Source organism: Pagrus major, chromosome 18 (assembly GCF_040436345.1).
Source record: "Pagrus major chromosome 18, Pma_NU_1.0".
Taxonomy (NCBI): domain Eukaryota; kingdom Metazoa; phylum Chordata; class Actinopteri; order Spariformes; family Sparidae; genus Pagrus; species Pagrus major.
In genome coordinates this window covers 35,689,500-35,707,763 of record NC_133232.1, presented here as the reverse complement: position 1 = coordinate 35,707,763, position 18,264 = coordinate 35,689,500, and the positions used below count along the sequence as shown (strand labels likewise).

Genomic DNA, 18,264 nt, shown 5'->3' with positions numbered 1-18,264 from the left:
ACTTCCAGAAGGTGTTGTTGGCCATGTTTGTATTAAGGCTCTAGCAAAGCAATGTCGCACAACTGGACCGCAACTTGGTCCAGACTAAAATATCTCAACAGCTGTTCAATGCTTCACCTTTAACCTTTAAATTGTGAGTTAAATGTCTCAACACATATTGATTGGATGACATTTCCATCCTGTTCACCATCTTAGTTGCTGTTCTGAACTAAGATGGTGAACATGGTAAACCTGCTAAACGTCAGCATGTTAGCATTTAGGCACAAAGCAGGGCTGTCTCACAGAACCACCAGCAAGACTGTAGAATAGGACTGGACAGTGTGGGGCCCGCCAGGTTCAATTTTGTCTGCCAGGTGTTCCTCGAGGAAAAAAAAAAAATGAACAAATTTTTAAAAAAAAGGATAATATAAGTTGTTGTTTATGCTGCTTTATTTTTTTGTGAGATAATTAGGATTAGGATTATTAGTTTTTATAATATGAGCACTGTGCTGACGTGCAGGGGGTCAGTCAGTTAAGGGAATTTGGGATCCAAATACAATTTTTAATCTTAACAATACCATACAATTTTTGGCCCTCAGCCCATCATTAAGTTTCCATTTTGGTCCTCTAAGGGAAAAAGTTTGGGCTCTGTAGACTCTCAATCATGTTTAAAGCTTAACTAGTTTGAATTCCCAACTCTCAGTACATCACAGTCCCACTTTTAATTAGTTTGTTATGATTCTTATTTATTTTCTGCATTTTTTTAAGTCAGCCTAATTATTATAACTTGTTGTAAATTAAAACTAATTAAAAGTGCAAAGCACATCTACTCTGTTATATTTAGTGTTGGGGTTCATTTTATTATCAAACTGTGGAAGGATGCTACCTTCAAGGCTACCTCATAGATCATTTCTCTTTGGTGCCAAATAATTCCTAAATAAGATATACTGTTGCTCTTTTAAGCCAGCTATTTGTTATAACATTTTGACACTTAATGAATATAAAGTGTTGCTCAACTAGGTTGCAAATCTGTGTGTGTCTGTGTGTGTGCAGGGCGGGGCGGAGGTTGCTGTAAGACACTGGTTGATAAATTGTTGTTATCTGACTGAGCTGTGGGGGAAAAACAGCCGTAACATATGGATGGAGGATTGGATAAATCTGATGAAATTGATTCAAGGCTTTTTAGTGACCATGTGTTTTAACGTCTGGTGTCCTGAGAGTTTTTTTGGCTGAGAGAATTGGCATGGACAGCAGCCGTAAAACCACAATAAGTCCTCACTCGTACATCTGATATGCTTTGATGCACACACTCGTCCTGTCAGGTTGCATCTCGATGTGTATTTACAGTATTTAAATCTGAGTTACATGCTGCCGAGCATATTACTGTACATGAGCAAAACACCTTTAAATACGCCACAAGAATAGGCAAAGAGAAATGCTGTTTTGATAAGCCCCGGCTTACTGTATCTCCCACACATTTCATCCCCGCAAGTGTCCTCATTCAACAGATTTGGCAATATTTTCGGCAACCTTCAAATGTAGTAATTTCTCCGAGCTCTCCTTTGTGTGTGTGTTCTTGCAATTCTTTCCAAAGCAGCCTCTGGAGAGACAGCAGAGGAGGAATGTATGAGTTGGATGCCTCCTTGACAACACCTTGGAGGTAAAAATCAATGTCTGCCAAACAAAGTGAAATGTTAGGCTGTAGCCGATACATGACAGATGAGGCTTAAGGTGGTATTTTCTAAGGTGAATGAAGACTGGAACGCAGGCAGCCTTGTCTGCTGTTGTCAAGCAAAGCGGCATTAGAGTGATGTTGAAGGACAGTACATCTGACTTCCCGGACTACTTTTTATTATTGATTAACATGCTGTAGACATGTGTGGAAGCCACTCTGCAATGAAAGGCGGATGTGGTTCAAAATTTTAAGATGACTGCACGGCAGATTAAACTTTAAAGGCCAGTTTGACTAATTAATTGCTACGTCGGGCCACTCAAGAGACCTCGCCTCCAACCGGGGTTGAACAAAAGTAACATCATCTTGATTAGACTTGATTGGTCCTCGGATCAGAGCGGTGTCTGGATTTCATAGCGTGGCCAAAATTCTCGCATAAGTGACAATATTTGACAGCTGAACTGCTTATAATTTCGGCAGCCATGCCTGAAATCTTTTACACTTTCCATTCCAATGCACAGAACACAGAGTTTGAGGTAGAGCCCAGTTTCCTCAGGGTGGAGCTCGGTCTATGCAGCTGAATAGTAGTTGTAGAAGCAGCATGGCGAGCTTGGCACATTAGTGGGGAAACACTGTGTTGCTACTTCATGCATGATCAGTCTCCAAGACTCCAGCAGTGACCTCAGCACAGAGCCGTGGGCCATATCATGTTGCTGATTGAGCATGCACCAAGCCTCAGAGGGTACGCAGGTTGCATCTTAGTTCTTCTTGCGGAGGGAAGCAGAGGGTGTTCTGACGGAAAATTCAAAAAACATCAGTAGCGCTGGAAGGCTTTTCTCAGCAGGCTTTAAAGTGTGTGTGTGGGTAGGTGAGTGCACGGACTGTATATCCAAACATGTGTTTCTTCTTACACACATGCAGTGTATCGTTTGTGTCCATTGAGAATATTGACATCTCCAGCGTGACCCTCCGCGCCACTATAATGCACTACTTGGTGAGCAGTATGAGAATCACCAATAATTCGTCCTATTATTATTCTCGTCCTGTTCTCTGCTCTGTGGCCAAGAGTAATGCAACAGTGGGGTATCAATTCATAGCCTTGGCCTCAGGAAAAAGTCTGTGTAAAGCAGAGGGATTTTCAGCCTGTGCGCTGTAGCTTCAGCTCTCGAGCCAGACAGTGCAAGAAAATTTTTGGCTCGGAGAACTATGTGTGGGAATGTTTGGAGGAGACAGTCGGGATGAGGTATAAAGGCACCACAATGCACTGTTTGTTCATTGTAGTTCATCTGATAAAAGAGACTTGTATGACAGTGCATTAATAAATGATGAGTGCGGATTATACTGCATACAGTGTAAGGTTGCAGCATGTACAGTATTATCAGCTGCATCTTTTGCGACACAAGATGTTAAACATGTTATGCCAATAATTTGGTTTTGTGATGTTCAGCAGTCAGTTGATCTGTGAATCTTATTGTCTTTGAAGATTAATCCTGAATTGAAATTTGTAAACAAGGTTTAATTCAGACATGTAAGCATAAGTTAATTAATCGCTTGGTCAATCGACAGAAAATTAATCTGCAACTATTTTCTCAATCCATTGATCACTTGAGTCATTTTCACTGGTTGCTTCTGCTTCCATGTGAGGATCTGCGGCTTTCCTTTGACTGCTGTCCAATTTTAACCCCTGATTTAGATGATTTTATCTTTGTTTTATTATTCAGATTTTACTTAATATTCTAGCCCTGTGTTACACTTTCTGTTGTCTTATTTATATTTGCAATTGCCACCGCAGTACATGCTTTTCTTGTGACTCTTTCATTGTTTGGTATGTTGTATGTATGTGCAGCACTTTGTAACTCTAAGTATTATTATTAATAAACAAGCTAGCCAAATATTTCACTTTCAACTGTGGGAGAATATAATCATTTTAATGTTTACTGATATTTAATATTGTCATTAATGACATTAAAGGGCCCATATTGTAGAAAGTGCAGTTTCCCTGTCCTATTCAATTATAAAGCAGGTTAGGTGTTTCATAATTACTGAAGGTATTGAAATGCTCAATCCACAGAGAAATGCACACAGCCCGTGGTCAGAAATTGTGGCTTTAAACGAGCCATCAGGACTAATGTGAGGTTGTTGTATGTCAAGATTTTCTAGTAGACACCCAAAATAAAAGTATAAATCTGAAAATTAGCATAATATGGGTCCTTTAATAGATCAATGGACAGAATAATCAGCAGGGTGACTGATAATCCAAATAATAATGAGTTCTGCCAGTAGACTGTTGTCTCGTGATCAACTTGTTGAATTTGTATCAAGCAGTGAAGCAGTCCGTCAGTTTTCTTTATTCTGAAGCACACAGTTTGTGATAGTAGTCAAGAGTTTAATGAGGACGGTGCCAGTAATGGTTAAATAATAGAGAACTCAGCTGAAACTTTCTTTCCTCATGGAAAAACAAGGTATTGAAACATCATCCTCTGTCAACCATTATGTAGGCCTCATAGTGCCATTTGTTTATTCAGTGTGCTGCGAAAGATTTACACCGTATGAATCTCCGTCTCCTCAAGTTTTCTCACAATGGAGGTGAAAATTAGTCATCTGTGCGAGTGGAGTGCATCCAGTTGAGAACAATATGCCAACAATTAATCAGGAAAAGATGGGCTTTCCCATTTTTAGATGGATACTGCTTCCTTTGTCTGGTTCCTCAACAAAATGAGCGATTTGCACAGGAAATGCAATTATAGCAGCCATTGGAAAAGACTGAGGCACTACAACCATGAGTGGTTTGTTTTTTTCCTGCAACCATTTTCTCAAGTGATTGGGGAAGCGGGCTGTAAATGAATGGGGAAGCATATGAATAGTTCTCCCGAGTACACATGTCACATTTCTATGACCCCTAAGATGATGTAGGCGACATTTTTTTGTGTGCAATTACTCATTGAAATCTATATTGCTTTAGACAGAGATGTGACTCACTGTTCACCAGAACCAGATAACAGTGTTTTGTTGTTGATCTTGACACTGCACTTGGAATTAAGTCTGTGAAAATCCTTCAGCAAGCTTGTGAATATTCACAAGCTTCCCTGAAGTGGCCAGGAACACCCTAACTAAGGCTTCGTGTTGTCTCCATCAGCCAATCACGACTACTAGCTGTTACTCAAGGCACATGCCATTCAAGCGACCGTAGCAATTTAGATGGAGTGAATGACTACTCCCAAGGCCAGTCCAGTTCAAACAGGCGCAGGAGAACCATTGACGGTTGGCAGCTGCTTTTCAAAAGAATGCCAAAATAACCTTTTCAAAACACATTCTCAACAAAGTGCTGAGCCGAGACACATTTGGATGAGAGTGTCTCTCCGGTGTCTCCATTTCCGTACTACCTCGTTGGTGATTTGTTTATGTTGTACCATTTTAGACATCGTAGCCTTCTGCGTTTTTTTCCAGGATCAAAGAGGATGCTGCAGTGACAAGAAGTGGCAGGTTGCTGCTGTTATTGCGATTGTAACAGCACATCAAAGGTGCAAGCGCACTGGCAGGCCAAGAATCTGAAGCCAACATGAGTGTTGAGGGACTGCAGGCTGGGACTGCAAATGTATTCCATGGTTTTAAAATGAAGGCTTGTGATGCTACGTGTCTGTTAGATGTGTAAAGAGACGGTGTTTGTGAGTAACTAGTCGCAAAATAAATGTAACTGTAATCCGTTCAGGTTATTGAGAAACAACATGTCATTAAATAACAGCTAACTGCTTTTCTGTTGCTTTGGATCTTTTTGCTGCGCAGGAATCCTTCTGTTGGCGTGTTTCCAGACAACAGGGGTCAGCTGAAGCTTAAGATCTTTAGTCTTTAAGCTTTAGTGCCCAATTTAAAAAAAAAATATATATATATATAGTTAGAAAAGTGATCATAAAATAATTGGTAACATTTTCTATGAAGCCCATGTCACTTAAAATGTCTTATAATGTGCCTTAAGCAGGTCGTAAATTTTAGTTACAAGCACTCATGAACTTTCATAATGCTTTTTAACAATAATCATAACGCATTATAAAGCATTTTATAAGGACTTAAAAGGTCAAGTTATAGAAGTGGCAGGTGGATGTTTTAAGTAAAGTCATTAAATCCTTCTGGTACAGGCAGATTAAATACATTACAAGCTGGTTATAAGTCACTCTAAGTGGTCATTGTTAGATTAAGACAATAACAGCACACAAAACGCTGCAAAATGTATTTAAGTACAAACATAAAATGAATGGATTACTCTGATTTTACAATCCATTACACTGGTGTTTACAATGCATTATTGATACTGGTGTAATAATGAGTTTTGGTTATTGTTATAAAGAATTATGAATATTCACGTGTGTTTCAAACTATTATTAAATTGTGTTGCATTAAAAACGCATTATAAGAATGCTCACAATGCGTTATAATGTATTACAGACATGGTCTTCATAGAAAGTCTGCTTTCAAATAATTTACATAGTTACATTACTTATTATATCTTCGGCAGGGTAACTAGTAATCTGTAACCAATTACATTTCACAAGTAACCATCCCAACAATGTGGATAGGCAACAACTAAACAAAAAAACAGACAAACAATGAATCCATGTTTTAAGTGTTTGTCTCCAACTCCAGTTGTTCAATCTTTAAATGTTCTTCTGCAGCATTCTTAGATAATTGGTGTCGTTATTTATCTGCAACTGTCGTTTACAAGACTGCACTAATGGTTAATGACTCACTGATTAGATTAAGTGGTGCTTGATGTTTTGTGTCTTTTAAGATGTGATGTGGCAACAAAGATTTGCATCAACTGGAAACATTGTTACACACACAGATAAGAAACTGTGTCATTGTGAGTCAAGAACATTATCAACTTGTAGGCTGTGACACCTTTTTAAGTACACTGTACGGCAAAAAAACAACAACTTGACAATGAAATCAATATACTAACTGCATGTTTAAGATCAATGCTTGCTGAGCGCTATAGAAAATTAACTCAGGGTGACTGGTTTGTTGAAGTTAATGGATGTGTGAACACAAATTAAGTATAAATGTGTGGAAGAGAAAGTGAGGACTGGCTCGTGTCCCTGTGGACTCTGCCAGCTTTTATCTCTGCAGCTTTAAGAAAGTACAGTGATGCATATATTGTCAGTACTTTACTGTCAAAACGGCTCTGCCTGCGCCAAAGTTAGAAACTGTAGCATTTTACCTAGGTGTGAACACAAACTCTCTGGACAAACAGGGAAGCCAAAGCTGTCCACACATGAATAAATACAACTAAGTGTTTTGTCAGCAGGCTAATTGTCAAAGCAGCTTTTGAGAAGGAGTGTAATTGCTATGTAATCGGAGAGCTGTCAGAAAGAACTGCTAAGCAGTCATCATCTGTATGATGATCTGCCATCTGTAGCAATGTCTGGGGGAGAGACAGAGAGAGAGAGCGACAGAGAGAGCGAGACAGACAGACAGAGAGAGAGAGAGCGACAGAGAGAGAGAGACAGACAGAGAGAGAGAGAGCGACAGAGAGAGAGAGACAGACAGACAGAGAGAGAGAGAGAGAGAGATGCACAAACAACGATGTGAGGCTGCTTATATTCACAGTGCATCTTCAGTGGGTTCGACTTTGTAAGTGTATTTACAAATCATACATTTTAGATGAATGGCAGTCTAGGATTTGCATCAAATGTGAGTTTTGTGAATGCCCGCTATATGACTGAGTAGGAGCCCATTATGTATGGATAAATGGATTGATGTCTTCTTCTATAATGCAATGATTATGTAACGCTTGAAATATTGGTTACATCCTGGTTCCCCTGCAGAGGAAAAAGCTTAAAAGAAATTTCTGTCTTTGATCAGATAGAAAGTCGGGAGAAGAGTGGGCAAGGCTGTGGGAGCAGTGACGGTGCTCTGGCAGGAAATATGATGGAAATCACACAGCTCCTTCTTCTTCTTCTTCCTTTTTTTTCTTAAAACTCCAAGCCCCTGAAAATTGCTAACTCTCTTTGCAGAGTAAATCCCCAAAACTCACCTAGGGCAAGGTTGTTCAAATGGTCCCACATTCCACTGGGTACCAGCCAACCCTGCACGCCCCCCCTTGAACACCACCCTCCACCACCCCCCACCCCCCACAGGCAGGGCTTCACAGTCAAGCTGCTGTCTCTTTTTCTGCTAAAGAATACTGCAACTGCCTTCATCCAGCAACAGAGGTGTGCTGAGGTGAATAGAAAACCAAGCGTTGATGAGAATGAATTTATTGATTTGACATATATAAACATCCTTCCTGCTCTAAATGGCATTTTTTATCATGGAAGTCATTCATTATTCATTTCATATAAAAATCAAGGAAGGATTTTGTCAAAGGTCTCTTTTTATTTTGTGTTTTCAGTAATGTGAAATTTGCAGAGCCAAGGGTGCAACTTTTCTTTCATCAAATTATGGATATTTTTTAGTGAAAACAAATACTTCTGCTGCAAAAAAAAAAAGCAAAAAAAAAAAAGCTGTGATCTATTTTGACGGGATTCTTGTGATGCACACATACTGCAATTTTCCTATTGGTGAAGGGCAAGCCAGTCAAAGCAAATGCCCTTTCAATTCCATTAGCAGTTGAATCAGTCTCTTAATGGAGAGTAAAATGGCACAAGACCTTTTGCAGTACTTACACAATGAATATGAAAAGGCTTTCACCGGGCTTGCCAAGCTTAGTGAGTGCAAAACGGCTTTTAATTGTGTCCCAACTCAGTGTTGGAACATTATGCGCAGTACTCAAGGCTTGTCAATGCTTTCATCAAAAAAAGATATTTTCAAAGGAGCGAGCATCATAGAATCCTAATAGGCCTAAACATCCGAGTATCAAGAAGTGCCATCGAGAAGTTCAAGAAATTCGTGGTGAAAATTTGAACAGAGCTTGCAGACAGTGATAGCCTCCGACACTAAAAATGGACTAAATTCTATGAATGGAAAGCCCAAAACATTTTGAGTATCATTCACTGTATCAGAAAAACTATTTTCCAAGGAAACTACATAGTGTGGGGTATCTCCTGCTGATGGACGACCCAATGCACCCGAAGACTTTATTGTTTTTAGAGGTCTGAACATTGGCTCATTACACAGTTTATTAAACACACAGTATGTAATCTCTGCCTCGAGGTGCTCTCTCAATCTAAACAATGAAAACAAAAGACGTTGTTTGATGATATCCTGCAGTAGTGTGGGGTCATGGGAGTTGTTGTCTTCGCTGTTAAACAACCACCATTTCAGATGAAAATCTATCTGACGTGACACCGGCAGAAATGCTCACGGATACAGTCGTGATTAAAGTTTTATTCATGGTACGTTGAGTCACGTCACGGAGTTGCTTCCTCGCTCTCTGATGTTTCATCTGATGTTTTCCCCGGAAGTGAAAGTGACAGAGGCAATGCACCGTTACGTCGAAGAAAATGATGGTTTTCTCTGGGTTTGAGCATTGTTGGAAACATTTAGGATAATGTAAGCACACAACTCAACAAACATTCTGATGTGAAAATGTTACACACTGTACCTTTAAGAGCAACTAAACAAAGATCTACTGCAGGAAGTGTGTCTGTAAAAATACCAAGGCATCATAAAGCATCATCTGATAGATATTGCAAGCATCATTAAGAAGGGAATGAGTCTGTCTTTTCAGTGCTGGCATGCAGTATTAATCACAAAGGTCTTTTGAAGCTTGTTTCTGATGGAGATGATGACAAGCTGACGTTGAGGAATTATGCAAAGGAGGCATCCTTCTTGATCTGATTTCAAAGCAAAGCCCCATAAACCACACAGCTGTTTCATCTGCCTTCCCAGTCACTGAGCCTGCACTTTAAAGGCCAGCTTAATTCCCTGTGTGTCTTGATGGAAGACAATGCCAAGCTTTCTTAAAGGCTCATTGTTTTGCGCGCTTTCTCTTTTTTCAAACGCAAAATCCAACGTATGCGTGGCCGTGGATAATCTAATTCAAAAGTGCTACAGTGCCAAAACTCCATATTTTAGCTTGGTGTGCCCCAGTGGTTTACAAACTTGTGCCAGTGAAGTACACAGAGAATGCACACTGAAGCACTGCACTGCTAGTGGATCACATCGAGGTTATCACTTATAGGTTTTCATCACAGAGACTCTGCCCTGACTGTAATTCTTTTTTTCCAGAAATTGGATTCAGACCCACCACTCCAAATAAACTGCTCAGACATCCAGACACCTGCTGTGGCAGTGAAATTGAGTACACAAGAAAACACATGGCAATTAAAATGTTAATTGTAACATAAAAATTCCGACATGTGAAGTCAACACTTAATTTCTGAAGTCTCTTATGAAGAAAAAAAGCAACGATTGCACCATTTGATCTTGACCTCACAAAGATAAAGATTAAGGGGTTCTCATCCCCTTAATCTTTATCACCCTTTAACTTGAAAAAAATGTTTGCATAATTAATCACTCAAAATCCACACGGAGACAAGTTTCAGATCTAAATCATTAAACGAGAATAACTCTGAGTGAGTTACAGTAATATTTCAAAGGTGTAAGTGGCCGATACGGTATGTGCTCATATACTGTGGCGAGAAAATGTGAGTATATTCGTTGAAGTAGAAGGTGAAGGAGAAGACTCTTAGATTAGTTCTCACAGCTGTTGCTTCTTCCTCAGGTTTGATCCAGGGAATCGATTTCTAAGATATTTTGATGGCACTTCTATAAGAGTGAAACAAACAATTATTGATTTTTGTCATTTGAAAGTATTAAAACTCAGTTCTCTGAGGCTGACACACCAATGGGTTGAAGCATAGCAACCTTGCTGCTGCATTGTTAAGCTTCTATAAGGACAAAGATGAAAACATTTCCGTGGTTTTCTTCTTCTTTTCACTTTCTTCAACTGTACATTCTCTGTTGTCTTGTATTCTTCTCAGACTTGTATTGGATGGTGGCATCTATTGTTTTGCGTCTTTTGCTTCACTCAAAGGGAAAACTGATTGGCTGTCTCGAGCAGATATAACGCCGCGTTTCAAGTGGGAGACCTTATTTATCCCCAGAAGCTTTGAGTGCTTTTTGCAAAGTATGCATACGGTAGGTTTAATTCAGTGCACGGGGTTTTATGTTTCCCCGTAGTTCATTGTGGGATTATGCAGTCAGATTTGCTGCATGTCAAATCCCAAGCCTTTGAAGGTTTTTGGGATTTTGTTTTGAGAACGTCACGCTCAACTTGTGCTTTCACCTAAAACACAGTTCATTTCATGTCACAGCCCAGGCGTGCCTTTCAACACGTTGATTCCTCAGAAAATGTATTCAAGATTGACCAATTAGTCGAGAGTGTTCGGACCCACCTCTTTGCTTGCTGTGCCGGCACTATTCCAATCAACCATAATGCACCTGCGCCACATATATTTTTATGGGGTTTTTCAAGTTACAGTTACAGTTTGCTGCTTTAAACTCTCCGCGCGAGCAGAACAGCAGCAGAGCAGCCTGCCAACTAAACAAGGGCAATCAAGATGTTGACTTGCACTGTATGCCAATAGATCAATACGTAGACACGAAGATAAATGGATGCCGATTTGTGCAATATGTGTCATGTATCTTTATTTGTAATGCATAACGGCAGGGCGGATTGTTTACGAGGATTCACTGTGGCATATGTGGGCGTGCTAATAAGATGATGTTTGTACTGGAGAACAAATGCAGCAGTTTTTATGTACTTTACAAAAGAGGCTGTTTGTTGTGTTTTTTAAGAGGATTCTGCAATTATTCAGAGTGAAATCTCATTCCATTTGATGACTTGGGGAAAAGGCATTACACTTGTTTTTTTAAACATTTTTTAACAAGTGACAAAAAACATTTACATCTAAAAATAATCCTCTCCAGTCATCAGCATTCCACTTACCACGGTGTTATATCATTTTCTGTTTTTCAAAACCCATGTGCTTGTCCCCTCTGCGTCACTTCCCTTTAGCCCCTCATTGACATTGTACTGATGCACTAGTGTGTGCTGATTATATGAGAAATGCTTCTGCCGGGAAGTGAAGTGGAGCTGGTGCTGGCTGCGGGCTCATACAGTGGAATGAGGCCCAGAGGTGAAGTAAAACCATCCAGTGTTGGTAGATAATCCACATTTCTATTAGCCTACTTAGCACTTTTCTAAAAGGGCTGCACAGTCTAACCCAGGAGATGAGTGGGATGTCTTGTATTCATCACACCAAAGTCATGGCCATCTTATTTTATTGCGGTGCCAATCCTTGGTGCAACTTGATCACAGGTAATTCGTGTGTCAGGATTCAGAAATGACTTTGAACAAGGTGGCAGGGGGTGATGAGGGGATCATATTTGATTGGGTTTGATCAAACTCTAATCGGGCACTAATTAATTTTAGATTGGCCCTCTGCACCAGCACTGTGCACTCGTGTCACTCCTGATTCTGCTCCACACCATTCATCTATCAACGTCTGCCGGTCTCTCTGTCTGTCTGTGTACAGATGTTCTCATAATGTTTTCTGTCATAAAAACAATAATTCCATGCAAGTAATCAGCCACCCCTGATAAACTTTACCACAGCTGCCCCTGTCCCTTCAATTAACTTCTGGAGAAGAGTTTTATTCCTGGTAATTATTCTTCCTACAATATTCCTTACAGTATATATTCCTCCTTTGAATACGAGCAAAATAATCTTCCAATAGCCTGCATGTGCAATAGCCTGAAGGTTTTTACCTCAAAGCAGTGAAAATAATTTCCTAGCTCTGAATGGCAGACATGTTTCCTCTGAGCACTGTGGAACCAAATGTCATGAAAAATGGTTCATTTGCCTGCATTGAACAGCTCATTTTATGCATAGAAGGGCACAGTTAAAAGCAGAGGCACATAGACAAGGACAAAAATTGCATGGTCATTAAAAGCTTCTTTCTAAACAATGACTAGTGTCCTTTCAGTGAAGTTGTTTTGTCTAGCCAGTAGCGCTGAGCAGATTCTGAACCAACTTCACAAGGTCTTCAAGCATGGCTGAGGAAGCAAAGGTTAAAATCATGCACCAGAACCGACCTCCAGCCTTCATGTGCTCTGAATTTAACTCCTTTAGGCTTTATAAAAATTCATGCTGTCAATGCAAAAACAACAGCCTCTAAAAGACGCAGCTCCCCCAGCTCGCTCCGGTATTCTCCAGGCCTCTGTAAGGCAAGAAAGACGATACCCATTTGGGGCTCATTGGAGCAAATCAGAATTGTCAGCACTGTGGGTTTTTACCTTTTTAAACAGGGAAGATGGATAGATAATCACCACATGCCATTCTGGGGGCCAATTACACAGCTTTGTGTGAAATTGGAAAACCTGTTCTCTCAGAGCTCTAATGGATGTTCTGGTCATTAGTTATTTGAGAGTCTTCTCTGGCTGTAATCAAACGTGAAACATTGCGTTAAGCGCCCATAAAAGAACAGCTGCCTCTCTAAGTGACCTTCTGTTTAAGAGAACCCAACTGTCAGCCGGGTGGCGTTTTGCGACAATTATTATGTGTGTTGCTATAAAAGCAGCTCTTATTTTCCTTCTTTTTTGCAGTGGTTGCATCTCATGTTAATGTCTTGCTCTTGGTTGTATTTGCTTTTCTGGGTCTGTTAGCTGGGCGTATGTCGTCATATCTTACAAGGCAGATGCATACTCCTATCCATCTGCTGTCTCTTAGCAAACCGGTCTCTTGGCTCTTAATTTAAAAAAAAAAAAAAAAAAAAATACTTAAGTGTTTGATTATGCAATTAAGACTGAATAAACCTGCTTTTCTCCAGGTGACCATCTATCAAGTCAGCCAGGCCCACCGCCTCTCCCACCAGCCCCGCCCCCACACAAGCAGCATCCGTCCATCACGTCCCTGAGCCGCAGCTCACTGGCCAATCAGAGGAGCCCTAGCCCGCCGCCCACAGCCGGCCTGGCGGCCGACTTGCAGAGTACGGCGGAATGCGTCCAGCTGCAGGACAGCTGGGTCCTGGGCAGCAATGTGGCCCTGGAGAGCAGGTGAGTGACCCACAATGACCTACACCAGAGCTGGCACATTCAGCCCCAGGTGTTATTATAAAACCATTTTCACTGACTCAGAAAACAAAATGATGTGAGACAAATGAGCAGAGGCCAAGCTGCTGTTTGAAATGTCTGTATAATCACTGTAATAATTTGTTCTGCTGCAGCATAATGTTGCAACGTTTGAAGTCCTACCCTTTATTTGAATTTTATATATCTTACCTTTAAAGGAGACATAAAATGCTAATTTTCAGGTTCATTATTTTATTTTAGGTTACTCCTGGAATAGGTTTACATAGTTTAATGCTTAAAAAACACATCAGTCCTCTCATACTGTCCGTTGCTGCAGCACTCTATTCCCCCCCTGTCTGAGATGCTCAGTTTGAGCTCCTGTCTCTTTAAGGCCCCGCCTCCCGAATGCCCAGTCTGCTCTGATTGGTGAGCTTGCACACACCTGAGCCAGCACTGCTCACCGTGTCTCCAGTCGGCTCTGTCGTATTTTTAGCTTCCAGTTAGCTCCACTGCTACGTGAATATAGGCATAAATTATTTAAATGTGATCACAACTTGATGACACAGTGTGATGTCATGAAGTCACAGAAGAGGACTTCTGACGAGGCGTTTCAGGAGCAGTGTTTTCTGTGGGAGAGAGGAGCTCTGGTGCAGATTTTGAGCTTTTTAACTTTCCTTAAGTAAGTAAGGAAAAGAAAACGAAAAAAGGCAGAATATGTCTCCTTTAAGAAAATCAAGCAAAGAAACAAAGAAAAGCTTGTTTGCCTCATTTTTGTCACCTGAAGTCTACCGTCTGGCCTGTTTGTGTTTCTGAGACATCAGATATCATCCTATATTCATAAAACCGGCTGCCAGGGTTAAGAGTGACTCACTCAGTCGTGACTGAACCAGCAGTGTGTTTTTCATTGACAAACATGAATTACCAGCGTTATATTAATGCTTGTGCTTTTGTGGCTCCATCACACCTTTACCATTTGTACGACTGGCAGAGGGTTTAGGAAAGCACACAGCCTGTGTGTCACCCGTCTAGGCAGGATGAAGTTCAGTATTAGATGGCGTGAACCTCAGCACATAATAAACTCCAGCGGTGACATTTCTTGCTGTCTGCTGTAAAGGAGTGCTGGGAACTAGTAGTCTACATCCTCCTCAAAACAACTGGCAATAACCCGGCTGGATGGTTTCTTTTTAGAGACTACAGCTCATCAGGATGAATTATAATGCCACACATTATGCATGGCACAATGTGTTTCCTGCAGAGTTTGATAAATATGGTCATTGTTTCTTCTCTGTTTTTCACTCACATATAAGGGCTGCTTACTGAATTAGATAGACCTACACTCAGAAGGAGAGCGTATGATTAGAGTGAGCTATGTGAGTATCAGAAAGCTTGCCAGTTCAAATCAGAGAGGCTATAACTTCAGAAGGAACTTGGTAAGCGGTTTGTGTGTTATATCAAAATTTGCTGTGCAAGATACTACTTTGTCACAAGCTGCCAAGTTTACCTCCTGAACCATCAGTTATATCTCTCTTAATCAGTGAGCTCAAAATATCCTGGCTAATGAAGTGTGGTACATTGCGCCCTGACTCAGAAATGGCCTCGAGTAGATGATTGCATTCTAGCCTGATATTTCCCTGGCACAGCGTACCCTTTCCCAGGCTTGGATGAATGTAAACTTTGAATTTTGTCTGTGGCAGCGTGAAGTAACAACCTCTTATGATCTGACTGAATCAATCGGGATACGTGGTGACAGTTTCACTTTCTGGGGGAAGATGCAGTGATTGAATACTAACCGCGCAATGACCTTGAGCTGTCGTAGCCGTATCGACAAAACAATATGTGCACACCTATCATCAGACGAGGCATAAATCACTATCACCGCTGTGGACTCTAAATCAAGTGCTTGTCAGTGGGTGGGAACAGAGGGCTGCTGCGAACCAATGGGGCCAAAAGGGAGGACCCGGTTCACCACATAATTGCAGATGTCAAGAAAACCACCAGGTTGGGAAATGTAAACAGAAGCTCCAGAAAGTATTTATTAGGCTGCCTTCAGGGGGTTTTGGGGGCCAGCTAAGCCCTGGCGCAGCACATACAGTATGTACTGTAGGTGGCTCCAGATGCAGCAGGATGTGAATTTATTCTGAATCCTTAACATTGACGTGGGTTTTTTCTTTCCACAGTAGATGTGGTCTCCTGTGCAGATGGTAAATTATTCTGTACAAAGCAGTTGATTAAAAAAGTGTCGAATATAGATCACAATGTTATGATCTTGCTTAATATATTTCATGTGACATGACCTCCTCGAAGAATAAAGCACTCATTTGACAGCATTAGCTACTTTTACAGCAATTAGCAGTAATGAATTATGTGTGTGTAACCTCCCATAAAAGTGTTGGTCTTCAAAGCACAAGTGTGCTAATTTGACTCAATACCAACTAGCTTTCACTGTGAATAGCTTTCAGTGTTCTTTTAAATGTGTGAAGTGCCGCACTCAGTAACTACTACTGCTCATTATTATATGGTGAGTGAATTAAAGTCACTGATCTCACTGTGATCACCGTGACAAAGCTGTGTTAAGACACTAAGTTTAGTTTTGGCTAATTTACTCGAGATCAAACATCAGACAAATTAATGCTTCGTTTACAGCTCAGGAAATTAACAACCATCAATTGGTATTAACCTATTATGGGCATACACACAAATACAGCATCACAAAAGACTCCATGTATTGTTAGGAAAAGTACAGGACATTTACAAATTATCGCTAATGAACTGAAATACAAATATGAGCAACATGATGAGAAGTCATGAGAAAAAAAAAGGTGAAGGTTTTGTGCTGGTTTCACACATCAGATAATTCTACGACATTATACTACTTCAGCCTTTGTTCTGCTTCATGATAACAAAAAAGTGCTCCATTTAAGGGGCTCAATTAGCTGGCAACGGAGCAGCGATCATGTACGCCGCTGTTCTCAAGTGCTGCGGAGACATTCAGATCTTTAAAGTGTGTAGAATGCTTTTGATAAATCCCTCAGGTTTCCCTTACTAACCACTTGGCTTCACTGAAATAGTGATATTTTCAATTAGAAATATTCCATTGAATTTCATTAAAGAATGAATTGCTACGTCCCTTAAGAGACCGATGCACATTTCTGTAATTATTCTCGAGCAGCACTTAAGCCTTTGTTTAAATTAGACTGCATCAGGATGTGTGAAATTTGGATTTGTGACGTGTGTTTCTGTCGTGAGCAACGCGCTCTATAAGTGCTCCACTGGATAAGAATACAGGTAGGCGCCTGCTTCTACATATGTATGCCCTTTGGAGCCCACTCCAGCATTTCACTTAGATTCAATGAGATTCAGCTAGAACAGTCGTTATGACACTTCAGAATGAGTCTTTTGAAGGCCTGCCCAGCCACACGTTTCAGTTATAAATGTACTGTCAATCCTCATTGGATTCATGTGTCAGGGGAGTCCTCTGGTGAAATGAAATTATGTCCCGGCTCCAAAACCATCATGTGGTACAGTGTCCCACAGACAGTACATTTTCCTGATGGAAAATGTGTTAGAATTGTTCTCGGGGGCAAAAAAGAATAGCAGAGGTAATCCAAGTAGGATTTGGCTTTTTTGTGCGTGTGTGTGTCTGTGTGCAGCTGTTTGTGTGGGATGCACATGTAAATCATGAGTCAGACAGTCATGCTTCACATCAGAGGAAGAAAATTGAACTTTTTTTTTGTGCGCCAGCTTCAGTGTCAGGATCGCACCAGGACTGATTAGTCATGTGCAAGACACCAGCCAACTAGCCTTTTGGAATAGAAAGGAGCCTGCAGTGCTGGTTGGTTACCTGCCAAAGTGGATGGTGGTGTAGACAAAGTGGTAATCCTCAAGACGTATTTTTTTTTTCGTTTTCTTGTGTGTTTTCCTTTTCATTTATTTTGCCAACATCTTTAGTGCCAAGCACACATTTCTGTGGTGATTCCAGAGTTCCTGCAATATTTCCCTCTTATTTTAGGTTACAGTATAAACTGCTGCTGCTGCTGGCAACACAGAGTGCATCTGTTCCAGATGATTTTTGCCAGCAAATGAAAAAGCTTTCACGAACAGTGGATGGATAGCAAAGAGTATGAAGTAGTTATTCAATAAAGGAAGCCATAACACATTACAAATGTGGCCTACAGTAGCTAAAATACACCAGTATTTGGTTTGACATGTCCTCGCCAGAATCGTCTCTCAAAATTAAGCTACAGAGTAAGTTACTGCTGTTAGAATGTATGTACATAAGAGCTGAGCTCCTCTTATGCCAAACCTAATCAAACCAGTTAAATATGGTAAAATCCCATGTGCAAACAGTCTGAGCACTCTGACGGAGCGATCAAGACGGCACCACGCTGATCTCCGTGGGCAGGACGGCACAAAAAAGCTCGCCTGAAATACCATCACACGGATGCAGAGCTAGCTGTACCAGAATAGCACCTGCTAGCAGGCCCCCCGATGAGAGGGCAGGTGGAGATCTGGGGGAGAGCGAAGGCGACGACGGCGAGTGTGAAACGAGGCACTGCGACACCCTGCCACATCTGTAGTCTTTTTTTGGGCATTGGATTAAAGCG

At 40.9% G+C, this 18,264-nt stretch overlaps 1 protein-coding gene across 3 annotated transcripts in view; it reads left to right on the top strand.

Annotated features, from left to right (window-relative positions):
* LOC141013822 (teneurin-3) overlaps positions 1-18,264 on the top strand; it is a 218,128-nt gene that overhangs the window by 115,598 nt on the left and 84,266 nt on the right. For all 3 annotated transcript variants that reach the window (XM_073487698.1, XM_073487696.1, XM_073487697.1), the window contains one exon: positions 13,420-13,645. In XM_073487698.1, the coding sequence (XP_073343799.1) occupies positions 13,420-13,645 (226 nt within the window). The remainder of the gene's footprint in view (positions 1-13,419; positions 13,646-18,264) is intronic.